Source organism: Martes martes, assembly GCF_963455335.1.
Source record: "Martes martes genome assembly, chromosome: 6".
Classification (NCBI taxonomy): domain Eukaryota; kingdom Metazoa; phylum Chordata; class Mammalia; order Carnivora; family Mustelidae; genus Martes; species Martes martes.
In genome coordinates, this window is record NC_137893.1 from 120083324 (window position 1) to 120110080 (window position 26757).

Consider the following 26757-nt stretch of genomic DNA (forward strand, 5'->3'; position numbering starts at 1 on the left):
GGGGAGGTGGGTAGTTGGGAAGGTATGTATGTGTATCAGGTTGGGCTGGGGGCATAGGGGAGAGAGAACGAAAGAGAAAGTTCTGGCAAGGATGAGGACTTCACAGGCCTTCAGTTGAGGCCCCTAGGCTGGACTATCTATCCTAGGGCAGGGTGAGTAGGAGAGGAAGAGGGGGCCTGTGTGCCCAGGAAAACTTTTCAGCCAACAGAACTCTGACAAAGCTTTATTTCATCCTCAAGTCTACGCGGCCTCTCATCTGGTTTTATACTTTGGTATTTACTGTGTTGATTTCCCCACAACTTTCTTGGTTTAGGAGAGTACCTTTTGAAATTTCCAATCCTACTTGGCTGAATGGAGGTGTCCCCATCACGGCCAACATAGCTAAGCAGAACAGAGCGTCCTTATTAGCTATCCTAGCTAGACAGCCCAATGAAATTCAGGGCAGTTAGACTGCTCACAGATGTCCATTCCTCCTATTTCCCAGTGGCTGGCCCTCCAAGAAGACCCTGCCTGGAGCAGAAGCTGGCATATTCTTGGTGGGGTCACCATGGACAAATCATAATACCTTCGATGTGCCCTTGAAGGGTAGTCATTTGCTCACAGGCATGTACGTCTCAGAGATTTGGGGAGGGATCCGAGGCACCTTAAGATGTGGCCATACATTTAGCTACTAGAACGTGAGCTGAGGCAGGAGACTTCTTTCATCATGCCTAGCATGATGCCAGGTACAAAACTGGGAAACATATTTGTGAGGCTTAGAGCAGACAGGCTTTGTTTTTGAGGGGCCTACAGCCCTGCTCAGGAGACAAGAGAAGTGCCTAAAGGGAAATGTCCTGAACAGGGGTCACACCCATGTTACCAGCCAGGGGCAGGGTCTGTGGGGAGGAAGTGAGACTGGGAAGGTGCGTCCCTCAGTGACGTCATCTCTTGTGACAGGAGTGGCTTTGGGAGGCAAGGTGGGCAGGGTTGTGTGGGGAAAGCCCAAGGGAGGATCCTGGCGTGTGATGGGCAGATTCTGACAAACAGCTGATGAACCAGCTTAAAAGGTAGCTCCTATGAGAGGGGGCTGTGAGGTCACACTGCCTGAGAGGTAGAATCCCTGCCACATTCTTGGTGGTAGGGACCTGGGGCAAGTTACTTAATCCTTTTGTACCTCAGTTTCTTCATCTGTCCAATGGGAATAGCATGACCTCCCTTATAAGGTTCTTTTGAGGATTAAGCGAATTCATATGTGCAAGTTGCCTAGTCCAGCATGTGGTAGATACTGAACGTTTTAGATGTTTTTGCTGCTACTGTCCATACTCTCCAGCTGTATAGGAACCAGCTCCGCACAGCTCCTGGAACTGGAGAGAGAAGACATAAGGGAGACTGGGTAGCGGGGGTGAGATAACCAGCCCTGATCCACTTGATGCTCTTTTCTTGCAGACGGAGGGGGTGAGCCCCCCATTCACAGCACGGGTACCCAGCTCTGCCTCAGCCTATGACCAGAGAGGACTGGCGCCCGGTCAGGAGTACCAGGTCACAGTCCGTGCCCTTCGAGGGACTAGCTGGGGCCCTCCTGCCTCTAAAACCATCACCACCAGTGAGAGCTGGGGCTGTGGGTAGGGTGCTGGTTGGAGATCTGGATTTGAGGGTGGGTGGCTAGGAATCTGCCCTGCCCCCATCCCAACCCCAGGAAGGCAGAAGGGAGTGGTGGGGTGGGGACAGAGCTCTTAGAGGGAAAGCTGGTGACTGAGGACCAGACTCCCCCCTGATCCCTCTTCTCTCTGATCTGGCTAGTGATTGATGGTCCACAAGACCTCCGGGTGGTGGCTGTGACACCAACCACACTGGAGCTCAGCTGGCTGCGACCCCAGGCAGAGGTGGACCGATTTGTGGTGTCCTATGTCAGCGCTGGCAACCAGAGGGTGCGGCTGGAAGTGCCCCCAGAGGCGGATGGGACGGTGCTGACTGACCTGATGCCAGGCGTGGAATATGTAGTGACTGTCACGGCGGAGCGGGGCCGGGCAGTAAGCTACCCGGCTTCTGTCAGGGCAAACACAGGTATGGCTGGCCAGGCTTAGCCAAGGGCCCGTTTCTCTGTACAGCAGCCCCTTCCTTGGGGGCCCATGTCTAGGATTCACAGGCTCCTCTGAACATGCCTTGGCGGGGTGTGTTGGAAAGCACCTGCTGGGGCCTTGCTGTGTGATGGCTGCCCTGGTACCTCGGGGGCTTGGAGTCCTGCAGAAAGGCTGCAGGCTGGACCACAGGAGGAGCTGCCCCTGCCCCTCTGCCCCCAGAGAAGCAGGAATTAGGAGAGGCTGTCTGACCCACCAGCTGGGGCGGCAGGCGCTTGAAACAGGCACTGGGACAGCCCTGTGTTCACGGCGGTGGTCAGCCCTTGTAGGGACTGGAATCAGGCAGAGCAGAGATTGGCGTTGCTGGGCACTGTAGATTGGGGTTTGGGGAAGTTAGGTCTCAGAGCAGTGATTTTCCACTAATCCTCAAGGTCTCTTAACAGATGGATATTTATTTTCTTTTCCTGTGACAGGGGGACGCCCACCTCGCAGTAGCTCACATTCTCTCCTCCCACTCCCCTTTCTCTCCTTCAGACACAGGGCCCCACCTGCTGGCTTCTCTCTTCTTTCTAGGGCACCAACAGTGGCGGGCTTGGAGGGCGAGCGGGGAGGGGCTCCAGGGACACTGACTCCTTTCTCTGGTTCTTTTTCCAGGTGGGGCTGGGGCACAGGCGAGAGGCCTCTGGCTCCCGCGTGGGGGCGGGGGCAGGGGGACGGAGGGAGGGGCTGCCGTGGGGAGGGGCTGCCACTGACCTGCTCTCCCCTTCCCCCTTTTTTGCCCCCGGCAGCACCAGGCCACTACAGTTACCCGGAGGTGCGCCCCCCAGCCCCGTCCCCCAAGCCCCGTCCCCGGCCGGCTCCGGCCCCGCGGCCCCCGCGCCCCGCACGCCCCGCTCGGCCCTCGCGGCCCGCAGAGGAGGGCGAGGAGGAGCCTGGGCCTGGGCCTAGCCTGCCGCAGCCCCCTCGGCGGGCGTGGGGCAACCTGACGGGCGAGCTGGGCCGCTTCCGCGGCACTGTGCAAGACCTGGAGCGCCACCTGAGGGCTCATGGCTACCCACTGCGGGCCAACCAGACCTACGCGTCCATGGCGCGCCACATCCACGAGTACTTGCAGCGGCGTCGGGCCGCCGCCGCCCCCGTCGGCCCCCCCGCCCCCTCGCCCCGCCGCCCCCACCCCACCACCAGCCCCGACCCCGGCACCTGGAAGCGGGACTCCAACCAGGGCATCTACGGCCTCTCGCCCGAAGGCGTCGACCGGGTGGCCGCGCCCCGCCACCCCAAGCCTGAGGTGCTGGGCAGTTCCGCCGACGGCTCACTACTGGTGTCCCTTGACGGGCTCCGCGGCCACTTCGAGCGCGTGGTGCTGCGCTGGCGGCCCCAGCCGCCGGCAGAGGGCCCCGGCGGGGAGCTGACCGTGCCAGGCACCACGCGCACCGTCAGCCTACCTGACCTCAGGCCCGGCACCACCTACCACGTGGAGGTCCACGGGGTGCGGGCAGGGCAGACCTCCAAGTCCTACGCCTTCATCACCACCACAGGTAGCATGGGCTGGGGCCACGGGATCACCCATCCCCTCTGCCCAGCCTCACCTGCCATTGGAGTCTGCATCCAAGAGTGCCTCCCACCGCCTCACTGCTCAGACCGCCACCCCACCCCCACCACACCTCTCGGTCCAGGCTCCAGGGGACCCCAGCACAAAACATGCCCTCCTGTGTCTCTAGAAGCCATCTCCACCCCAGAGGCCTCAGGGATACCCAGGGCCAAGGAGAGCTGGTCTTTAGCATTCCCCAGACACTTTGTGGGATTGCCATCCTGGGCAGTGGAAGAGACTTTGGGGGAAGGTTGTGGGTCTACGAACACTCACAGGAGCAGTGTGAGTGGGGCACCCAGTGAAACCAGCACTTCCCCACTCTGACTCACTGTGGTGAGGGTGGCTGAAGGCTGTGGTCAGTGGTTACTGTTTTCCACAGTTTGGCCTTGACTTCAAAGGGACACATCAAAACTGTGTGGGGATGGCCTTGAAGCCATCAGGCAGTTTGTGTCTGTGAGAGGTGAAACCACTGCTTCTTGAGCTGCCTTTCCAGACCTCCTGGCTCACTCACGTCATGCTTGTCTCTTCCACAGGAACGATGCCGGGCTTAGGGGAGGGCTGCCCTGGGGAGGGTTGTGGATATATTCTTCCCCCTGCCAGGGCCCAGATGCCACCTGAGCTGGATGTACCCCCCCCACACACACACACTCTCTCTCTCTTCCCTCTCTCTTCAGTACCCATTCTTCCCTTGCATCTGTCTTCCCTAACACCACATCTCCTCCTTTCTTCCAGGCTTCTCACTGCAGCACTAATGGAAGCCACGACCACCACCCTGTGGGGAGGGGATGTGCTTAAGGAGGGACATGGAAGTCTGTGGGGGCTGGAGGTCCCCTTGTGAGGGGAGGGATGGCCAGTTTTATTGCTTTTATTTACTGCCTGCAGGCGTGTCTGTTCAGAAATGTGGTTGACAGGGATACTGAGAGGACTGGGTAGATCACTAGAAGGATGAGGTGGCCCAGGGAGTGGACTCAGAAGCAGAAGAGGGTGGGTCTGTAGGCTCTTAGAGGCTAGAAGGCAGAACCTGGGGGTTGGGATTTCCTTTCTCTCTCTCATTCTCAACCCTCCTGTTTTTCTCACCCTACCCTTTCCCAGGGTCCTCTCCTTCAGGCCTCTTGGGAGCCACTGATGAGCCTCCTCCCTCGGGCCCTTCCACGACTCAAGGAGTCCAGGCCCCGGAACTGCAGCAGCGCCCCCAGGAGCTGGGAGAGTTGAGGGTGCTGGGCAGAGACAAGACAGGGAAGCTCCGCGTTGCTTGGACTGCTCAGCCTGACACGTTTGCCCACTTCCAGCTCCGCCTTCGGGTGCCCGAGGGGCCAGGGGTGCATGAGGAACTACTGCCAGGGGACGTCCGCCAGGCTCTGGTGCCCTCACCGCCTCCTGGAGTCTCCTATGAGCTGTCACTTCGTGGGGTCCCTCCGGAGGGCGAGCCCTCTGCCCCTCTCATCTACCAAAGCATTATGGGTATATCCTGAACTCTGCTCAGCTCGATGTCCTGAGGATGGGGGAGGGGCTGGGCCATCAGGGCTTCAGAGGTGGGATGGGGACTGAAGGGCTGGGCTAGTGTTTGGGTTGGAGTGGTAAGAGCAAACAAGGAGAGAGAAGGTTGGAGTTGAAGGTTCAGAGGAAAAAGGAACGGAGGGAGTCTTAGAAGAAGGATGGGGTGCAGGGCAGGGTAAAAGAGGATGGGAGGAGAAAAGTCAGAGGCTGGGACTGGGAGTCCGAGAGAGAGGCTGTAGGCTTCTGGCTTTCCACCTGCAGCTTTCTTTGCCCTGTATCCTCCCCAATTCCTGGTCACTCATAGATCTCTGCAGGTAGGCGTGGGAAGGCCTCCAGACCTGAGGATACCGGCCCTTAGCCCCCTCTGCCCCTTCCCTTCCCCACAGCCCTGCCACCCCCACACTGGGTAGGCTAGGACAGTGGCCCCCTGCCCTGGGAGGCTGGCCTGCGGTGGACAGTGCTCCATGGTTGCTCCAGCCCGTTTCTGCTGGGGATGGAGGTTCCTTAGCGTAGGGAGCTCCTGGCCAGCAGGGCTTCAGAGATGGATGAGGTTGGTGGAACTAGTGAAACACTCACTTGTCCTCCCGGTCCCTCTTTATGGGACTCGGGTCTCTGCTCTGCCTGCTCTTCCAGGTGAGGCTCAGCACTAGGGAGAGAGGGCAGCGGGGGAGAGAAAAGTTCAAGTGGACAGAGAGTCTCCAGCTGCTCCAGAGCAGCAGTGAGGAAGCTCTGACTCAGTAACAACCTGGAGGGGGGACCCAAAGCTCCCCCAGAGCTCTTGATGTGGCGAGGGATGCTTGCGAGGGATGGGGAAGCTAGCACAAGAGAAGGGCCCAAGCTCTCACTGCAGAACAGAGGGCTGCTCATGGAGGCCGGGGGGGGGGGGGGAGGAAGTAGAGGCCTTGAGGGGCAGAGATGTCCAGGAAGGAGGGACCCAGTGGGCTGAGGAGAGGGAAGGAGACCAGGGACAAGGCAGTGGTTGAGGCCACCTGCTTTACTTTTGCCCCCACATTCTAGACGGGGATGGGGCGAAGCCTGGGAAGCCCTTGGCCCAGCCACGCCTGGGCGAGCTGATGGTGACTGACCCAACCTCCAACTCTCTGCTCCTGCACTGGACGGTCCCCGAGGGCGAGTTTGACTCCTTCGTGATCCAGTACAAGGACAGGGATGGGCCCCAGGTGGTACCTGTGGAGGGATCCCAGCGCTCAGCCCGCATCACTAACCTGGACGTCGGCCGCAAGTACAAATTTGTGCTATATGGGCTCCTGGGCAAGAAGAGGCATGGGCCCCTGGTGGCTGAAGCCAAGATCTGTGAGTGAGAGCAGTCAGACCCACCCCTACCCCTGGCCCCTGCTTGGTCTTGAGGGAGGTCTTCTCAGTGCTTTGGGAACTCCAGGAAGGCTCCCTGGAGGCCGTGGTGCCTGACATGAATCCTGAAGGGAAAGCAGTGGTAGGTCCAGTAGAGGGGTTGAGGAGGGCGGTGCAGACAGAGGGAGCCATGGAGAGTGAGGCAGGAGCAAGTGTGGCCCGGGAGGAGAATCCGTCTATTTCCTCTGGATGGAGAGCAGGGGACCTAGGGAGCGGAAGGGACGGGGCTTGTGTGTGTCTGACTGAAGAGCTTGGAGCTGGTGTGAGGGCCGAGGCGGCGGGGGGAGGGGGAAGGCGGGGGTGGGGGGGCTCTGAAGGGTTTTAAGTGGGAATGATGTGATTTGCTACTTATCTTACAAATAACATGGGGGCTGCTGCAGAGAATAGCTGGAGAAGTGAGTTAAGACCAACAAGAAATGATGCCGGTCTGCCTGGGATGGAGGCTGTGAGGCTGGGTGTGGGAGGTGAAAGACAACGAGGAGGCCCAGGCACTCCCGTGTTCCTAGAGCAGACAGCCCCTTGCGCTGAGGCAAGGAACAGTGGAGGTGAGGACCAGCACAAATGCTCTTTGGAGCATTTGTTAACAAGATGTTCTGAGTGTGCCAACACACTTAGTGGCTGTAGCAGCCCCGTGAGGCATGCCCATTTATAGATGAGGAGAGTCAAGGCATAGAGAGGGAGAAAATGGTGGGGCCGCGGCGGGGATCACTGCTGCCCTCACAGGTCTGGAGAGCAGAGAGGAGGCCTGAAGCGTGGGCATGGGGGGGCAGGAGACAGGGTGATGGCGTGGGGGGAGCAGAGACAGTGGCCAGCACTCAGGGCATGGGCAGAGGAAGAGGAGCCTACAGGGCGGCCCAAGGGGGTGACTCGAGAGGGGCACAGCCAGGGAGAGCGGTGTCCCAGATGCCAAAATGAAGGGCGTGGTCGGACATGTCAGATTCCGTAGGAGTGATTCAGGGCTACAGAGCGTCCACAGCACTTAGCAATGGCGAGGTCGCTGCTGGCCCTGGTGAGAGCTGCCAGTGGAGGGTGGAGCTCGATCAAGAGTCTGATGGAGGTGAGGACATGGCTACAACCAGTGTAGACTGCTCTTTTCTGGAATCTGAGTTGAACTAGAGAGCAAGGAGGGAGGCTGGAGGGAGCTAGCAGCCAAAGAGAGGAGCTCCTGCAAATGCCCATGGCACAGTGAGGGGTAGTGAAGGGTTGGTGGTGCAGGGTGGCAGAGAAGGAGATGGGGCCCCAGCACAGGTGTGGGAGGCTCTCCCGCGTTCAAAAGCTCCAGAGATGGTGCTTCCCTCTCTTGGAGGAGAAACCAGCTAGTAGTTAGGCCTGGAAGCAATAGAGATTGTCCTGGAAGACCTCCCTGGCTATGGAGACACAGAGGGAGATGGCTGGGCTCCCTTCTCTCTGAAGCGCCTCACTAGGCTGCAGATAGGGCCACACTAGTCCATGTGGCACATCTGTGCCATTTAGAAGAAGGCATCTTTCCTTAGGTGAGCATAACTCTGTGCCAGGGCACACAGCTTGGCAAGCAGAGGCTAGCTGGATTTCAGTCCCTTAGTTCTCCCTCAACCATGCACCTTTGTGCAGTGAACAGCCTGCACAACCTCACACAGCATCCCTATGTGGGAGACGGAGTACCCCTCTTTCTTTGACCTGTGTTCCTCCTTTCTCTCTACCTCTCTCCCAGTGCCTCAGAGTGATCCTAGCCCAGCGACTCCACCCCGCCTCGGCAAGCTGTGGGTGACAGATCCCACCCCAGACTCACTGAGCCTCTCCTGGACTGTCCCTGAAGGCCAGTTTGACTCCTTCATAGTCCAATACAGGGATAGGGATGGACAGCCCCAAGTGATGCCTGTGGAAGGGCCCGAGCGCTCGGTCATTGTCTCCTCGCTGGACCCTAACCACAAGTACAGATTCACTCTGTTTGGGGTTGCCAACAAGAAGCGGCACGGCCCCCTCACAGCCGATGGGACCACTGGTGAGTGGTCACAACCTATGCCCCCATGGGACCCCTCCCAACCTTCCCCACACTTGCCCTCAGCCAGGAACCAGGTGGGGCCTCCCAGTGTGATGTCTGACTCTGAATCCTGGCCCCACTCCCAGGCTGAGGGAGAGCCAGCCTCCCCCGTCCTGCTGGGTCCCTTCCATCCCATTCAGCTGCTCCCCAAGGCCCAGAGGATGTGTCATACCCTGACTGTGCCAGACTTCCCAGGAGTTCAGCACTTCTAATTAATGCTAATAGTGACCCCCAGGTATGACGACCCATCCACACCCCAAACCCCAACCTGGGGCTGCCAGCACAGCCCTCACTGGATCCTCTTATTTCAGCCTCAGAGCCGAGAGTGGAGTCCCTCCACCCAGAGTCCCCAGTGCAGCCCCTGCTGGGGGAGCTGTCGGTGACTCAGGCAAACCCAGACTCCCTGCGCCTGGCCTGGACCGTGCCCCAGGGCTCCTTTGACTCCTTCGTGGTCCAGTACAAGGATGCACAGGGCCAGCCCCAGGTGGTGCCCGTCAGGGGGGATGAGAACGAGGTCACCATCCCGGGCCTGGAGCCCCACCGGAAATATAAGATGAACCTCTACGGGCTTCATGGCAGGCAGCGTGTGGGACCTGTGTCCGTGGTGGCCACCACAGGTGAGTCAGGGCCACCCAGGCCTCCCTCTGAGCAGGACCCTGCCTGGGGGCTCCTTCAGACCTCCCTCCACCTTCTCCTTCTGGGTTCCAATCCTTCCAAGTGCCCCACATCCCAGGACCTCTCGTCCAGCCACCAGCCCCTGGCCTTTTTCTCGGCCCTGCTTCTCCATCTCCAAGAACAGGTCCCATTTTCCCCACCCTGAACACCTGGAGCACCTCCACCCCAGCCTGGCTAGGGTGGCTGTCATTTCCGGCTCCCGCCACCAGCTGCCCACACCCTCTCACCATTGCTGCTCTGCTCAGTGCCAGCAGATCCAAGGCACAAGAGTCCCTCGTTTCCCCCAGCTTCTTTCTGGCATGAAGACACCTTATCTGGGACCCGCAGATCCCTAAATCCCAGCCAGCTGGGAGTAGGGCAAAGGGCCCCCTTTCATTCCGCCCACCGGCCCTCATTCCTCCACCCTTTCAGCCTCCCCCAGTCAGCATCGTTTCCATGGTTGTGTAGCCTCGTGGTTGGGAGCACAGGATCTGGATCCCGCTGCCTGTATTTGAAGCCTAGCTCTGCCATTTGCGACCTGTGGGACCTTGTGTAAATTACTGAATCTCTCTGAAGTTCAGCTTCCTCATCTGTCCAATGAGGATAATGGTACCTGCTTCACAGGGTCATTAGAATTAAATCAGCGTACAAGCATACATGCTTAAAATAGCTCCTGACACATAGAAGCTGCTATTCAGGAGTGAGCTGCTATTTCTCCCTGACTTTCTCCCTGCCCAGTATCCTTTTCTTCTTATCTCCCTACTTTGCCCAGCCTTGCCTGCTCCCTCCTCGATCTCCTGTCCCCTTGTTGGTACTCCATGGACCAGGGAGTGGGTCGCAGAAGCCAGTCTCCCTTCTCCACGGAACCTCAGTGAAGACTGAGTTGCCAGATGGTAGACAGGTGCCCCTGGGGCTGTGGTTCTAGACGCAGCCAGGGAAGGCTCTCCCCAGCCCCTTCATCCCCACATCTTTCTCCCACCCTTGTCTGAAGTGGAATGAGGGACAGGGCTGCCTGGGGAGGCCTTAGCCAGGGCACATTCTGTCTGGTGTCCTGGTAAGTAGAGTGGGGCCGCTGAAAAATCCTGTGGGGGTGCTGGAGCCGAAAGGGAGGAAGGCAGATGGGAAGAGGCCTTATGGCCCCCTTGATTGCCAGAGGTCAGCACTGTCTATGGACGCAGTAGAAAATTTCTCAGGATTTCCTCTGTTCCCATCTCAGCTTCTTTCTCAGACGTGAGCCCAACCCAACAGAAGCCAGCAATATAATCCTTCCAGCAGTACTGACAGGGGCCAGGGGCCTGTCCCAGCGTCCTGAGTTACTGAATGGCTAACACAAAGGCTACCAAACCCTGGAGACTACAGCTTAAGGACTTTGTTTGCTGAATGTACTTTATTGTCATAATCAACTAACAAAGCAAGTCACACTGTAAGCCTGTATCCCGTATGTATTCTCTCAGCCCCCCAGGACCTTGTGGAGGAGATACCCAGCCCCACAGAACCCAGCACAGAGGCCCCGGAGCCCCCCGAGGAACCCCTTCTGGGAGAGCTGACGGTGACAGGATCCTCCCCAGACTCGCTGAGCCTCTCCTGGACCGTCCCCCAGGGCCACTTCGACTCTTTCACTGTCCAGTACAAGGACGGGGACGGGCGGCCCCAGGTGGTGCGTGTCAGGGGTGATGAGAACGAGGTCACCATCGGGGGCCTGGAGCCGGGGCGCAGGTATAAGATGCACCTGTATGGCCTGCACGGGGGGCAACGCCAGGGCCCTGTGTCCACCGTGGGCATCACCGGTGAGTACGGGAGGAGCCTGCCTCCTTCTCCTCCCCTCAGTGGCCCCCAGCTTCCCTAAAGCCATGGCTCTCCCTTGCTGCAGTGGTAGCATGACCACCCCCCATTGCTTGGGGGACACCCAGACAGAGCAGTTCACTGGGGATCAGGCTACAGCCAGCTTTGTGACCTTGAGCAATTTTAAACTTTCTGTGCCTGTTTCCTCAGGTGCAAAAGGAGGATAGTAATCGGCATCCCGCAGAACTGTAGTGGGGATTAAATGAGTTAACAGACAGGAAACACTAAGAAAGGGTCAGGCACAGAACACACATGCTGTTGGTGTAGCCATAAGGAGGATTCTAACTGACCCGGGTCTGGGTCTGCTCTGCCCCCTGTGGCTGGTTCCGCAGCTTAGCTAATCAGATGAGCATGAGACATCAGCCTGTTCGTCAGTGCAGCTGGAAAGTTTCTTTATGGCTCATCCAGTGAGTGACTTTATAGCAAAAAGGGACATCCCTTCCATTCCCTCTCGGGCACCACAAAGGACCCAGCCCAGGATCTCCTCTCCAGAGTCTCAGCACCAGGGGCCAGAAACGAGGCAGGCCGCTGGGACTTGGGACTCTCCTGCTGACCTGCCCAACTTGGTTATAGCAAGGGGTGTCAGTCTCTTTTCCCTTTGCTCAAAGATACACCTTTTTCAAAAACATCTTTTACTATAAGGGGAAAGATTAAAAACTTAAACAGAGATATGGGTTTTCAGAACATGGTTCCTGTACTTCCACAAAGCCCAACCTCACAGTGACTTGGCTGGCTTAATTTCCAGAACCTTCTACTCATTTCTTTTCATTCTTCAAGTAGCTCTGAGAGTAAGGAGAAGGGAAAGCCACCCTGAGTTACTGTCCTGTGGGCCCAAAGAAGCAGGGTGGGAGGTTCATGCCAAGCCCAGATATGCTGCCAAGGATTCTTTTCAGGTGCCCCTCTGTCTGCTGCCTGTCCCAGGCGGCCACGCTGGGCTCTGTGAGTCCCTGGCTCTGGCCCCCAGGGAAGAACAGATTGTGTTGGGCGCCGACTGAGACAGTGCAGTAAAGGAAAATGGAGATCAGGTATTTGACAGACTGAGTTCTGTTTATGGCTCCCCTGGTTCTCAGCTTCATGATGGAGCATGACGTTCATTATCAGAGCAGGAAGGTGATGGGTAGCTAGAGCCTGCTGAGCTGTCCAGGGGGCTGTGCCCGGCCCGCCGCACATGCTCTACCACTGCCAGGATGAGAGTCCAGTTAGAAACATTTCTAATAAGAGGAAGATGATGTCCAGTGCAGCCTAGGGAGCTCCATGTTCGTGGGTAGTGGTAATTCCACCTTTTTCCAGTTAAGACAAGCCACAACAGTCAGGCTCGTTTGATGGTGATAGACCATTTCTCTTCCTCATGGGAAGACGTACAGAGAGGGCAGAAGTGAGCCGGAAGTGGATGGGACAGGAGGGATCAGAGCTGCAAGGAACATGAAACACTTCCAGGCCTGCTACCTGGTCCCTAGTAGACGTTTGCTAACATGGCAGTCACTCCTAGCCCCTCAGCTGCCTTCATCCCTGCCCTCCCCACGCAGACTCAGTTGTCTTTCTGAGGCCTCCCAAACAGGTTTTCCTCTACCTGGAGCCTGATCTTATCCTCCCACAGAAGCCAGAGAAAGCAGCTCTTGGGAGCCACCCGCCCCCAGCCACCTCCAGCACTATCTTACTTCTGGGGACCACCTTCCATGTTTGGTCACTATTGAGGAGTGCCCCCCAGACTTAGCTGATTCTTGCGTGGTTGGGCCCACCGGGTCCTGAGCCAAGTCCTTTCCCAGCCAAGTCATGCAGACCACTCATGAGTTTAACAAATGTTTGTGGAGCACCCACCATGTGCTGGGCAACAGGGACACAGCAGTAAGCAAGGCAAAGCACCCCCACTGGGAGCTCATGTTCTAGTAGAGGGAAACAGACACCAGACTGCCCAAATCTGTCTGTGGTACCGTCTGTGACAGTGATGAGCCCTGGAGAAAAGTCCAGCAGGTGAGATGCTGAATGGATGGGAAGGAGGTGGGAAAGGGCTTCCCTGAGGTTAGAGCTGAGGGAGGGACAGGACAAGGCACATACACCTTTGGGAAGAATATCCCGGGCAGTAGAAAGTGCCCCGACCCTCTGTGGATAAGCCAGGAATGTCTGGAGTTGGGGGCAGCTAGGTGATCGTGGGACCTAAGAGGTCATTGTAAGGACTTGGTTTTTGCCCTGAGTGAGATGGAAGTCATTGCAGGAACAGGCTCTGACTAATGGGTCAACAGGGACCAGAGGCAGGGGGAGGGTGGAGGAGGGAGAGGATTTAGGAGACCCATGTAGCCCAGTGAGACTAGTGGTGCTTGGAGATGGTAGCAGTGGAGTGGAGTTAGCGAGGGGGGTTGGCTTCTGAAGGTCCTGCCAACAGACCTTACTCGCCAGCTAGGTTTAGAGTGTGGGGGTACTCGGGGACAGCACCCAGGATGAAGGGGTGGCTTTGCTGGGGTGGAGAGGTCATGACCAAGCAGGTGTGGGGGGCAGTCCCTGAGCTTGCTTTTGGACTTCATGAGTTTGAGACACAGACCAGGCACCCAAGGAAGATGCGAGTCTGCAGGTCCTGGGGTAGGGGACTTGGAGCCAGTGACCTACAGGTGGAAGTTCAGCCACTCTCCCAGGGTTTCGGTGACACCCCTCTCCAACCCCAGCACAACTTCAGGTCCTGGCGGGAACTTACTGAGGGCTTGTGGCCAGGCAGATGTCGCCAATCAGTGTAGTTATACATCAGGACAACCTCATGGATGCCACAAAAACAGACGTAATTACTAACAAGGAAAAGAGGAGCTTTTCCTAACAGCCTTCCACTGTCTCTGTCTCAGCTCCACACACAGAAGAGATCCCAGCCACAGAGCCTCCCCTGGAGCCACACCTGGGGGAGCTGACAGTGACCGATGTGACCCCCAACTCCGTGGGCCTTGCATGGACAGTCCCCGAGGGCCAGTTTGACTCCTTTGTGGTCCAGTACAAGGACAGGGATGGGCAGCCCCAGGCGGTGCCTGTGGCCGCAGACCAGCGCGAGGTCACCATCCCCGGCCTGGAGCCTGCACGCAAGTACAAGATGAACTTCTATGGGCTACATGATGGGCAGCACATGGGCCCCCTCTCTGTAGTAGCTGTGACCGGTGAGTGAGCAGGGGTGAGGCAGCTCGCATCCCTGGCTACCCAGAATCCCCCATCCCACAAACACTCCCTCAGGTCCTGCCTTGCAGGCCTCCATAGGTCCTTCCTGAAGTCACAGGCACAGTAGTCTGTTCCTTGACTCCTTGGCTTCTTCCCTAGGCTAGAACCTTCCCTGCCCTCCAGTCCCTCTCCATTTGGCCTTCTCCCTCTGGCAAGAATGTCTTGCTTCCATCTGACCTAAATCTGACTCTGTCTGTCTCCCCTGATTGTCCACAGCTGTTCCCTTCCTTTCTCTCAAAACCCTGCTGTGACTTGGCCACAGCCAACACCTTCCCCCAGTGTTCTTTTTCAGTTGGGCTTCAATGACACACATCCCTTGAATCTCTTCTCAGAAGCCCTTAGTGCCCCGAGTGTTATAGCCTTCTTTTCTCCTGGAAGTGACCCTTGCTCTTGGGTCCCTGGGAACAGGTTGCTGCCATTTTTCTACCACAGTGTCTGATGAAACCCGTGGACCCCTCTCAAAGCAGGGCTTTAAAATCTATAACATAGGGGTGCCTGAGTGGCTCAGCCATTAAGCGTCTGCCTTCACTCAGGTCATGATCCTGGGGTCCTGGGATGTAGTCCCGCATTGGGCTCTCTCCTCAGTGGGAAGCCTGCTTCTCCCTCTCCCACTCCCCCTGCTTGTGTTCCCTCTCTTGCTGTGTCTGTCTTTCCCAAATAAATAAATAAAATCTTTTTTAAAAATCTGTAACATAAATGCATAAGGTTGGAGAGGAAACCAGTTATATTGATATTCAATTATCAAAATATTTTAAATTCAAATTTATGACTTAGTAATACAGGGACTTCTTTATCAGTTCATTAAATAATGAGTCTTGGAGCATGTGTCATAACCTACCCACATTTCAAAGGAGGGAAGAGTGTAAACGGTACTTTGAAGTCTACGTAGTTATTCTAAGGTGACATGAACACAGTCCCAGGTATGCTGACACCACAGTGAGCACCAGAGGAAATGCTACATTTCAGTGAGAGGTCAGGGAAAATATCGATGTGACTGTGTGTCATCTTAGCTCAAGGACGCTTGAGGCCCTGGGAGCCCAGGAGCCCTTCAGGGTTTGGGGCGGGAGTTCTCCTGCCCAAGATCTCAGCCACGTTCTGTGTTTTTCTGGATTCTAGCTCCCCTCCCCACAGCCGCAGCCACAGAGTCCCCCCAGGAGCCACAGCTGGGGGAGCTGACAGTGTTAGATGTGACCCCAGACTCCGTTACTGTCTCCTGGACGGTCCCCAACGGTGAATTTGACTCCTTCATGGTCCAGTACAAGGACAGGGATGGGCAGCCCCATGTGGTGCCTGTGGCCGCAGACCAGCGTGAGGTCACCGTCCCCGGCCTGGAGCCCGGCCGGAAGTACAAGTTCCTGCTCTATGGGCTTCAGGATGGGAAGAGACGCAGCCCAGTCTCTGTAGAGGCAAAAACAGGTGAGAGTCCCCCAAGCCCCCAGCAGTCTGCCCACCCTCTTCACACTGCCTAGTCTCTCTCCTTCTGCTTGTCTTCCCTGTGTCCACCTCTTCTGTTTTGTTTAAAAAGCCATACTGCCCACCCCGGTTCAGGGCAAATGAGAACCAGGAAAACAGGGCCAGGTCCTGGGTCTGTGCCTCCCACTGACTTTTCCTCTCTTCTCATAATTTTCACTGCTGTTGAATGGGGGAAGCCCCTTAGCACCCTTCCTGGAAGGTGGGACATAGGAGACTGGGAGTGCTGGGGGAGGCCCAAGGGAGTCAGGAGCTCTTTCCACCTGCTGGGCCTTGCAGCCCTCAGCCTTGTGCAGCCCTCACCTCCTGAGAGTTTTGCCATCACCCTCTTTCTTATCATACTAGCTCAGGCCCATCAGGTCCCCTCTTTGCCTTCCCTAGAGGGCCCTTTTCCTCCTGCCCCCTCTTCCCAGGGCCTCGAAAACTGGGAAGCAGAGGAGCCCGGGGCTGGCCGCCCAGCCAGGCCCATTCGGGCCCAGCCCAGCTGTGCCCCTTTCCTGGGTTTCAGTCCAGGCCCTCCCCTGCCCCTGGGGGCTCCCTGATGCCAGAAAACTCTAGCAATAACAATGCTGTCAGCGTCCTCACTGGCCAAGAAGGCAGCAGGCCAGCTCCTTCTCAGGCCTCAGGATAGCTTTGGGGCAGACACCAGATCCTTTCTCCATGTGAGCTCCCCTCCTTCTCCCCTCCCGCCCCACATCAAGTAGACAGCCCCTATTCCTCCACCAGGTCCTGAGAGGGCCACCTCCAACATAACATCCTGCTTTCTCATCTGCTGTGTATACTTGTCAGGGATCTTGTGCCCCCTCCGATGTCCTTAGGACCTCAGATTTCCCCAGGGGCCAGACAAATCACAACGGGTAGGCTCCTTGGTAAAAGGAAAAAAGTAAACCAAGCTGCACCCTGATAGGAACATAGTCTCTAAGAAGTGGGAAGAATCTGGACGGCAGGAGGAATAAGATAAGCAGGAAGCTAGCAATTATTTTTTCCCCAGAGATGTCCTATAGGGCTAGTGTCCTATAGGACACTAAGTGGCTAAGTAGAAGGAAGCATGGGCCAGTTGGGGATGGTGACAGAGATGGGAGGGTGATGGAAATATTTTGGGGAAGCACTGAATTTGGGCCGTCCTGGGTTTTTCCAACTCTAGCGGGAAGCAAAGAGTCATTCTGGAAAAAAATAAACACAAGAATCTTTCCTCTCTGTCAGCTGCCCAAGGTGACACCAGCCTCAGGGCCCCGCCCCGCCTGGGGGAGCTGTGGGTGACAGATCCCACCCTGGACTCACTACACCTCTCCTGGAATGTGCCCGAGGGCCATTTTGACTCCTTTGTAGTCCAGTTCAAGGACAGAGATGGTCCCCGCATGGTGCCCGTGGAAGGCCACGAACGCTCGGTCACCATCACCCCTCTGGACCCTGGTCGCAAGTACAGATTCCTCCTTTATGGGCTCCTGGGCAAGAAACGCCATGGCCCCCTCACTGCTGAAGGCACCACAGGTGAGGGCATCCCCGCAGGGCCAAGCTCTGCTCCTGGAGCTCCCCTGGGGACGGCGGCTGCACCCGGCTGGGCCAGGGAAGAGGTTGGTCACTTGTGCTGGCTTCCATCACAGTACCTACTCTCCTCACACAGTGCCATAGCACTAGCCCTATAGGACTCAGCTATGGCAAAGCCCTGTCCCCAGACCTCTCACTCCTGCCCTTTGAGGTCACCCACTACCAGAAACAGCTCAGCCGCCTTCTCTCTGTCTCCCTCTCAGAGCCCAGGAGTGGTGTGGACGATGCTAGAACAAGGCACCCCCCAAAGCCCCGTCTCGGGGAGGAGCTACAGGTGACCAGTGTGACACCAGACTCTGTGAGCCTCGCGTGGACGGTCCCTGAGGGCCACTTTGACTCCTTTGTGGTCCAGTACAAGGACAGGGACGGGCAGCCCCAGGTGGTGCCTGTGGAGGGCAGCCTCAGGGAGGTCAGCGTCTCTGGCCTGGACCCAGCCCGCAGGTATAAGCTGCTGCTGTACGGGCTGCACCAGGGCAAGCGTGTGGGTCCCATCTCTACCATCGCCTTGACTGGTGAGTGAGGCTGTGGCCGGAAGTCGCTGCCCCTCCTTCTGGCTTCAGCTCTCCTGGTCTGACCGAGCCAGGGGGTTTCTGAACTGCTTATTTCCCTTCTTTTAGGGGAAGGGATAGCCTTATTGAGGCATAATTCACATACAATTTTATATGAACAATGAGTTCTGGTAAATATGTAAGTCATGAAACCATTACCACAATTGAGATACAAAAGATTTCTATTGATTCCAGAACCGATTTCCCCATGCCCCTTTGCCATCAGTACCCCCAATGCCAGCCTCTGTCAGCCACTAATTCCTTTCTCTCCTTACACTTTTGCCTTTGTAAGCCTCTTCCTTAACAGACTCATACAATACATACTCGGTGCTTGGTTTCTAACACTTAGCGTAATGCTTTGGGAATTCATCCCCATGTTCCATAGTTGGTCCTTTTTACTACTGACCTCTAGGCTTCACCTCCTCCCCTCCTTCCCTCTCACTGGAGAGCCTTGTGGAGACAGACCAGTCACCCATCTCTACCTGTCTCTCCGAACCAGCCCCCAGAGAAGATATAGAAGCCGAGGCCCCAAGTCCTCCAGGGCCTGAGCCCCGCCTAGGGGAGGTGACTGTGGAGGAAGCGACACCAGACACCTTGCATCTCTCCTGGACCGAGACTGAGGGAGATTATGACTCCTTTGAGGTCCACTACACAGACCAAGATGGGCAACTCCAAGTGGTCAGGATAGATGGTGACCGGAATGACATCACCCTCTCTGGCCTGGAATCTGAGCACAGATACCTAGTGAACCTGTATGGTTTCCGAGGCCAGCAGCGCGTGGGTCCTGCCCACATAGAGGCCCTAACAGGTAACCAAGGAGAATTCCACTGTAGCTCCTTCCTCCAAGTGGCTGGCAGAGCCCAGAGGAGAGCAAAGTCCCCATGGTTGCCCGGCTCCTCTCTCAGGTCCAACTTGCTCTCTCTTGTGTCTCTGTTCAGCCCCAAGGGAAGAGGAGGACGAACCTTCAGAACCTCCCACCAAGCCCCGCCTGGGGGAGCTGGCCGTGACCGACGCCACCCCTGACTCCCTGCATCTCTCCTGGACCGTCCCCGAGGGCCAGTTTGACCACTTCCTGGTGCAGTACAAGAACGGGGACGGGCAGCCCAAGGCGGTGCGCGTCCCGGGGTATGAGGAGGGGGTCACCGTGTCAGGCCTGCAGCCAGACCACAAGTACAAGATGAACCTGTATGGCTTCCACGGTGGCCAGCGCATGGGCCCAGTCTCTGCCATTGGGGTGACAGGTGAGTGGATGGTGGAAGCCCCAGGGCGGGGCCAGCGGGAGGATCTCCCTCTCTCAGGTGATGGGTGACTGGGGTGCAGGAGGCCCCCATGCTTGAGGCTGAGCCGTGGGGCCCTTTGTGCCTCCCTCCTCCCCCGGGGGCTTCCCGGGGACAGAGGGTTCCTCCCCTGCAGAGTGGAGCCTCCGTAAGCTATGCTGCTGGCTGGCCAGGGTCCCCACGGTTGACCCTGTAGGCTCCCAGGCATGTTTGTGTGATGTCGGCAGAGTGAGCCCACCCAGCCCCAAGGGTGGCCTTCTCTGAGCTAAATTTGGGGAACCCTGGCCATGGTCACAGCTTCTCCATCCTTCTCCCAAGACCTGAGGCCATCTCCTGGGGCTCCTGCCTCACCTGCTCTGTGTCTGTCCTTCTCAGCTGCAGAGGAAGAGACCCCAGCGCTCCCCGAGGTGGAGGAGACGCCCAGCCCCACCGAACCCAGCACAGAGGCCCCGGAGTCCCCCGAGGAGCCCCTCCTGGGGGAGCTGATGGTGACAGGATCCTCCCCAGACTCGCTGAGCCTCTCCTGGACCGTCCCCCAGGGCCACTTCGACTCCTTCACTGTCCAGTACAAGGACGGGGACGGGCGGCCCCAGGTGGTGCGTGTCGGGGGTGAGGAGAGCAAGGTCACCGTTGGGGGCCTGGAGCCGGGGCGCAGGTACAAGATGCACCTGTATGGCCTGCACGGGGGGCAGCGCCAGGGTCCCGTGTCCACCGTGGGCGTCACCGGTGAGTGCGGGCGGGACCCTAGGGAAGCCGACCCTACAGGACCATGGGCATGAAAACATATACTCTAGACAGCACGTCTCTTTTGCACGTCACGTGGCCTGGGGATCTCGGTAAAGGGACCGTTCAGGTGCCACAGGCTGGGACAGGGGCCAGAGATTCTACGTCCCTGACGCGATGCTGGTGCTGCTGGTCCGAGGACCACACCTTTAGTGGCAAAGCTCCTCAGAACAAAGGAACGCGACGCTTTCTCAGAGTCTGTTGGAGAGAGCTGTCCTGGCATCCCTGATTCCTCCCAGAGGCTCTGCCTCCCTGTAGTTCACTGGAGGCTGGGGGACAAGCCAGAGGGGGCTCCGGATATAGCGTCCTGACCAAAACACGTCCAGGCCTCATGGTTTGGGTACTGTCAGACCTCTGCTTCCCATGGCCCAACAAGACTGGGTGGCCTGAGCCAAGCACTGTGGGAGTTCACTGGGGTGAAGCTGATCGTGGCAGAGAGATAAGTTCTTATCATAATGGGGCTCCCGGGCATGGGGAGACAGGCCGTGAAACAGCAATCAGGCAAAGGGGCATATGCCTGTGACAGGAAAGCCCGGGGCCAGGCCAAGACTAAGCCTAAGCCAGCCTGCCCGCAGGTGTCCACAAGACAACTGACACCAGAGGTCGGGCAGGTGTTCACTTGGTGACAGCACTAGAGTCAGAGCTGCGTCACGGCTGGTGGCAAGGCCTGGAGACTAGGCACATCGTGGTCCATGAGAGGAGCTGAGAGGGTTCTGTGTGAGAGTCTTGAGATGGGGGTAGAGCAGCAGGAGCAGCTCAAGGGCCCATCCCGGGGATAGAGAGGTCTGTTGCATGGTGAAGCCAAGGCCAACACCATAAGATGTGCAGTGAAAGGCTCGTCCTAGGAGCCCCTTGTGAGGAACGGACAGGGAGGGAGGCAGGGAGCCCAGGAGAGACACGGTGACCCAGGTGAGAGGCGACGGGACTGGGGTGGAGCCCAAGCCCGGCTGGTGGGGCTGCAGAGGTGGGGAACCCAGGAGGGCCTTAGTTGGACTCTGAGCCTGATGGCCACTGGGGACAGGAACCGAGCCAGGAAGACTCCAGGTTTCTGGTTGGGGAAGGGAGCTCTGAGCTGTGTGGGAGCAAAGAACAAAGGGGAGTGAGATGGCAAGGGGACCCCAGTGGAGGGAGGCTCAGGGCACAGTGTGTGGGGAGGTGGGTGCCGGAGAGAGCAGGAGAGGGGGCGGGGTGTGCATAGGGGTAAGATGAGGGTAAGCTGCCAAGCAGGCTGGCATTAATGGACTGGGAAGGTGACACTGTGCTCCTCGTTATGTTATTTCGTAAGACACCCACTGCCCTGCTGACTTGCATGTCCTCACCCGTCCCTGTATGTCTCTGTCCACTTCCAGAATACGAAGTTGTGACCACTGAAGCCCCATCCACCGTGGCCCCCGAGCCTCCCACCAAGCCCCGCCTGGGGGAGCTGGCCGTGACCGATGCCACCCCCGACTCCCTACACCTCTCCTGGACCGTCCCCGAGGGCCAGTTTGACCACTTCCTGGTGCAGTACAAGAACGGGGACGGGCAGCCCAAGGCGGTGCGCGTCCCGGGGTATGAGGAGGGGGTCACCGTGTCAGGCCTGCAGCCAGACCACAAGTACAAGATGAACCTGTATGGCTTCCACGGTGGCCAGCGCATGGGCCCAGTCTCTGCCATTGGGGTGACAGGTGAGTGGATGGTGGAAGCCCCAGGGCGGGGCCAGCGGGAGGATCTCCCTCTCTCAGGTGATGGGTGACTGGGGCGCAGGAGGCCCCCATGCTCAAGACTGAGCCATGGGGCCCTTTGTGCCTCCCTCCTCCCCCGGGGGCTCCCTGAGGACAGAGGGGTCCTCCCGTGCACAAAGGGGCCTCTGGGAGCTGTGCTGCTGGCTGGCCAGGCTCCCAGGCATGTTTGTGAGATGTCGGCAGAGCGAGCCCACCTGGCCCCAAGGATGGGCTTCGCTGAGCTGAATTTGGGGGCCCCCGGCCGTGGTCACAGCCTCTCCATCCTTCTCCCAAGACCTGAGGCCCTCTCCTGGGGCTTCTGCCTCACCTGCTCTGTGTCTGTCCTTCTCAGCTGCAGAGGAAGAGACCCCAGCGCTCCTCGAGGTGGAGGAGACGCCCAGCCCCACTGAACCCAGCACAGAGGCCCCGGAGTCCCCCGAGGAGCCCCTCCTGGGGGAGCTGACAGTGACAGGATCCTCCCCAGACTCGCTGAGCCTCTCCTGGACCGTCCCCCAGGGCCACTTCGACTCCTTCACTGTCCAGTACAAGGACGGGGATGGGCGGCCCCAGGTGGTGCGTGTCGGGGGTGAGGAGAGCGAGGTCACCGTTGGGGGCCTGGAGCCGGGGCACAGATACAAGATGCACCTATATGGCCTGCACGGGGGGCAGCGCCAGGGCCCCGTGTCCACTGTGGGCATCACTGGTGAGTGCGGGCGGGGCCTTTAAGGCTGTTTTGGGTAAGGTCTTGTTGGTGGAGCCTTTAGGGTCTCCACGATTTAGTGCGGTTCAGCTGCACCGAACCCACCTTTCGTCCAGTAGCATACAGGACAGGCATGCGGTGGGTCAGGTAGTCTAAGTGCCAGGTGTGTGCCAGAGAAGTACTTGGCTGGAAGCCTTGAGGTAGTGATACACTGACCCATATGTGGCTTTCAGCTTTGCTGGAAACTCTGGAAAGATCTTGTTTCTGTGGTTGGGGCAAATGCCATGAACTATCCATGAACTATTCAACCATTCAACAAATATTTATTATATAAGATTCAAGCTTACACACAAAGAGGAAGAACAGCGTCATGAACTCCCGTAGGTCCGTTGCTCTGCTGCAGCCTGATATTAACTCCTGGCTGGTCTGACTCATCCCCACCTGCTCCCTTCCTACCCCCCTTGCACTGGAATGTGTTCTTAACTAACAGCTTACTGAGAGTAATTTACATACCATAAAATTCATCCACTTTAAATATGCAACCATCACCACTAACTAATTTTAGAACTTCCTCTGTAGAGCTCTAACACTATCTAATTTTAGGACTGTATTTGTAGATTTGCCTTTCCTAGACATATCGGATAGATGGTATTGTACAATAATGTGTTCTTCTGTGTCTTGGTTCTTTCATCAAGCTCATTTTGGGGGTTCATCCATGATGTAATGTGTAGCAGAACTTCATCCCTTTACAGTCAAATAGTATTCTGCTGTATGGATATACTGTTGCAAAGGTCCCAGATGCTCAAGATTTCATCCTATACTTCATGATTTCATATTTAAGTGTATTACTCCTTTTTAAAGGACTACTTAAGGGATGCCTGGGTGGTGCAGTTGGTGAAGCTTCTGTACCTGGAGTAGGGCTGGATCTCATGACCCTGAGATCATGACCTGAGCTGAAATCCAGGAACAGAAGCCTAACCAACTGCAGAGCCCTGCGCTAGTTGTGGAGCCCGCCTAAGATTTCTTCTCTGCTCCTCCAACTCATGCATGCACTCTCTCTCTCCCGAAAAAAATTTGAAAAAGTATTTAAAAATAGTTGCAACACCATTATTATACCTTTAAAGTTGAACGTTAATATCAAACATTAAGTATGTAGGTAGTGTTAGTTTCCTGGTTGTCTCATAAGTGTTGTTTTCTAGTTTGTTGCTGGGATTGAGTCCAAAAAAGGGGAAAACACTGCAATTGGGAGAATTGGAATTTTAGATAGGGTGGTCACGATTGGCCCTGAAGAGGTGACATTTGAACAAAGACTTAAAGGAAGTGTGTGCATGAGCCATGCAGACATCCAGGGTCAGAACATTCACACAAAGGGAACAGTCTGTGCAAAGGCCCTGAGGTAGAAGGCTGCCTGGTAAGTTTGACAGACCATGAAGAGATCACAAAAAGACTTTGATGATAAGCAGAAATGGATCTTAAGTTAGGCCTACAGAGCCAGCCCACCTACTGGTCTGAATCCAGGAGAGCCAGGACCTCAAGTACTTTTTCCAGCAATAGGAAATATTCTGTTTGCATCTATTCCCAGACCCCGAAGGGGAGCCCTCTACCAGCACCCTTCAGAAACTACACTTGGGAGAGCTAACCGTGATGAATGCCACCCCCGACTCCCTACATCTCTCCTGGACCATCCCTGAGGGCCAATTTGACCACTTCCTGGTCCAGTACAAGAATGGAGATGGGCAGCCCAAGGCGGTGAGAGTGCCAGGGAATGAGGACCAGGTCACCGTGTCAGGCCTGCAGCCAGACCACAAGTACAAGATGAACCTGTATGGCTTCCACAGGGGCCAGCGTGTGGGCCCGGTCTCTGCTGTCGGTTTAACTGGTGAGTACACAGCAGGACACTGGGCCCTGGACACTGGACTCAGTTGCTCCTTCATGTCAGTATTCAGGTGTTTTTGTCCCACTGTCCCTGAGACTAGAACCTCCCAAATTACTAAGAATGGTTCTGCTTGTCTTTATTCCAAGACTTTGGTGATGCCCCAGCCATCTTATCCTTTACACACAAGCTTTTTATTTTTTGTTTTGTTTTTGTTTTTAAATTAATCTCTACCCCCAACATGGGGCTGGAACTCACAACCCTGAGATCAAGAGCCACGTGTTCTACTGACTGAGCCAGTCAAATGCCCCCACACACAGACTTTTTGGTCCTTGAAGAGGCAGGGAAATAACAGACTCAAAGAGACCTGGGGTTTACCCTAGCCTCAGCCCGTTCAAGCTGTGTGACCCCAAGAGAGTCGCTCCAACCTCTCTGTGCCTCCCTTTCTTCATCTGCAAAGAAGAGGAAGAAAATTAGTTTCTGAAAACTCTTAGGATGAATTCTCATAATTGTTGATTTCAGTGGGTACAATGGTCTGTGTTTCCCAACCCATACTGATCCCCATTTATGCCAAGTGAGCAGGAATTCTGCCACCATGGATGCTCTTACTCTGATGATTAGTATTAGTCGTATGCAATTTCGCAAGGCACCATCCCTTCCTTCATTACTTGCTAACGGGGCCGTCCGTTGCTTCCATTAAGTTCTCTTGGAGCTATTACCCTTCGATGCTTAAGACCCGGTTTCCAAACAGAACAGATAGGAAACAAGACAATTTTGTAATCAGTGATTAAGGAAGAATGAAATCCTACGCAGAACAGAAAAGCCGAGAGAAACCTGGGGGTGTGATGAGTCATCTGTGCCATAAATTACCAAGAAAGTAAATACAGGGTCCAAAACCACCCAGGTACAAAGATGACCTCCTGCCTCTTCTCTTTGGCCTCCACTGTGAAATCTAAATTTGCCTCTATAAAGTACTCAGAAGGCTTCTAAACCAGAAGAGGTGTAAAAGGAAAGTACTCACGAAGTAGAATTTCCAAACCTGAGTAGCTGTAACTCCTGATGGGACCCATCAGGTGTGCTTGGCAGTGTTAGGAAGCCTCGGTCCTGTCCCTCTGTGCAGATTTGCTCTGCGGCTCCCAAGGGCTCAGCGCCTGCTCCACATGTACAGCACCATGGCAGTCCCAACCTCCCATCATGATGTCCCCAGGAGCGTGCTGTCCCTTGGCAACTGAACATTCAAACCAGGGATTGAGGTTTGGGTCTGTGGGGCCTGGCATCTAGGCTGCAGGACCTTGATGTGTCTTGATGTGTCTGGGAGAAATCTAAGTATCCTTCACTGGAAGCGGGCCCACAGGGCATGTCCACACATTCTCTTCGTCTCCTGCTCCAGCCCCAGGAAAGGACCACGAAATGCCAGCCTCCACAGACCTACCCACCGTGGCCCCCGAGCCTCCCACCAAGCCCCGCCTGGGGGAGCTGGCCGTGACCGATGCCACCCCCGACTCCCTACACCTCTCCTGGACCGTCCCCGAGGGCCAGTTTGACCACTTCCTGGTGCAGTACAAGAACGGGGACGGGCAGCCCAAGGCGGTGCGCGTCCCGGGGTATGAGGAGGGGGTCACCGTGTCAGGCCTGCAGCCAGACCACAAGTACAAGATGAACCTGTATGGCTTCCACGGTGGCCAGCGCATGGGCCCAGTCTCTGCCATTGGGGTGACAGGTGAGTGGATGGTGGAAGCCCCAGGGCGGGGCCAGCGGGAGGATCTCCCTCTCTCAGGTGATGGGTGACTGGGGCGCAGGAGGCCCCCATGCTCAAGACTGAGCCATGGGGCCCTTTGTGCCTCCCTCCTCCCCCGGGGGCTCCCTGAGGACAGAGGGGTCCTCCCGTGCACAGAGGGGCCTCTGGGAGCTGTGCTGCTGGCTGGCCAGGCTCCCAGGCATGTTTGTGAGATGTCGGCAGAGCGAGCCCACCTGGCCCCAAGGATGGGCTTCGCTGAGCTGAATTTGGGGGCCCCCGGCCGTGGTCACAGCCTCTCCATCCTTCTCCCAAGACCTGAGGCCCTCTCCTGGGGCTTCTGCCTCACCTGCTCTGTGTCTGTCCTTCTCAGCTGCAGAGGAAGAGACCCCAGCGCTCCCCGAGATGGAGGAGACGCCCAGCCCCACCGAACCCAGCACAGAGGCTCCGGAGTCCCCCCAGGAGCCCCTCCTGGGGGAGCTGACGGTGACAGGTTCCTCCCCAGACTCGCTGAGCCTCTCCTGGACCGTCCCCCAGGGCCACTTCGACTCCTTCACTGTCCAGTACAAGGACGGGGATGGGCGGCCCCAGGTGGTGCGTGTCGGGGGTGAGGAGAGCGAGGTCACCGTTGGGGGCCTGGAGCCGGGGCACAGATACAAGATGCACCTATATGGCCTGCACGGGGGGCAGCGCCAGGGCCCTGTGTCCACTGTGGGCGTCACTGGTGAGTGGGGGGGCAGGACTCGGGGGTCTTCAGGGAGAACTACATTTTCTCACGGGTGCCCTGATGACTGTTCTGTTCTTTTGCTAGTCCCTAAGTTTCCGGGCCTTGGCTCACCATTTCATGCTTTTCCTCCAGGGCTCCGGGCTGTGTCCTGTGTCTAGGAATTTAGCATTTGCTA

At 56.9% G+C, this 26757-nt stretch overlaps 1 protein-coding gene across 1 annotated transcript in view; it reads left to right on the forward strand.

The window, feature by feature from the left end:
• The window catches only part of TNXB (tenascin XB), a gene marked incomplete at its 5' end in the record, with an annotated part of 47345 nt that overhangs the window by 6652 nt on the left and 13936 nt on the right, over nucleotides 1–26757 (forward strand). Inside the window, 20 exons of the mRNA XM_080806742.1 lie at nucleotides 1426–1582; nucleotides 1780–2043; nucleotides 2846–3595; nucleotides 4741–5109; nucleotides 6163–6456; nucleotides 8204–8494; nucleotides 8845–9150; nucleotides 10642–10974; nucleotides 13858–14160; nucleotides 15335–15634; nucleotides 16892–17179; nucleotides 17440–17748; nucleotides 18284–18592; nucleotides 18723–19025; nucleotides 19437–19787; nucleotides 21194–21511; nucleotides 21900–22250; nucleotides 23830–24126; nucleotides 25511–25840; nucleotides 26229–26579. Coding sequence (XP_080662868.1) covers nucleotides 1426–1582; nucleotides 1780–2043; nucleotides 2846–3595; nucleotides 4741–5109; nucleotides 6163–6456; nucleotides 8204–8494; nucleotides 8845–9150; nucleotides 10642–10974; nucleotides 13858–14160; nucleotides 15335–15634; nucleotides 16892–17179; nucleotides 17440–17748; nucleotides 18284–18592; nucleotides 18723–19025; nucleotides 19437–19787; nucleotides 21194–21511; nucleotides 21900–22250; nucleotides 23830–24126; nucleotides 25511–25840; nucleotides 26229–26579 — 6574 coding nt within the window. The remainder of the gene's footprint in view (nucleotides 1–1425; nucleotides 1583–1779; nucleotides 2044–2845; nucleotides 3596–4740; nucleotides 5110–6162; nucleotides 6457–8203; nucleotides 8495–8844; nucleotides 9151–10641; nucleotides 10975–13857; nucleotides 14161–15334; nucleotides 15635–16891; nucleotides 17180–17439; nucleotides 17749–18283; nucleotides 18593–18722; nucleotides 19026–19436; nucleotides 19788–21193; nucleotides 21512–21899; nucleotides 22251–23829; nucleotides 24127–25510; nucleotides 25841–26228; nucleotides 26580–26757) is intronic.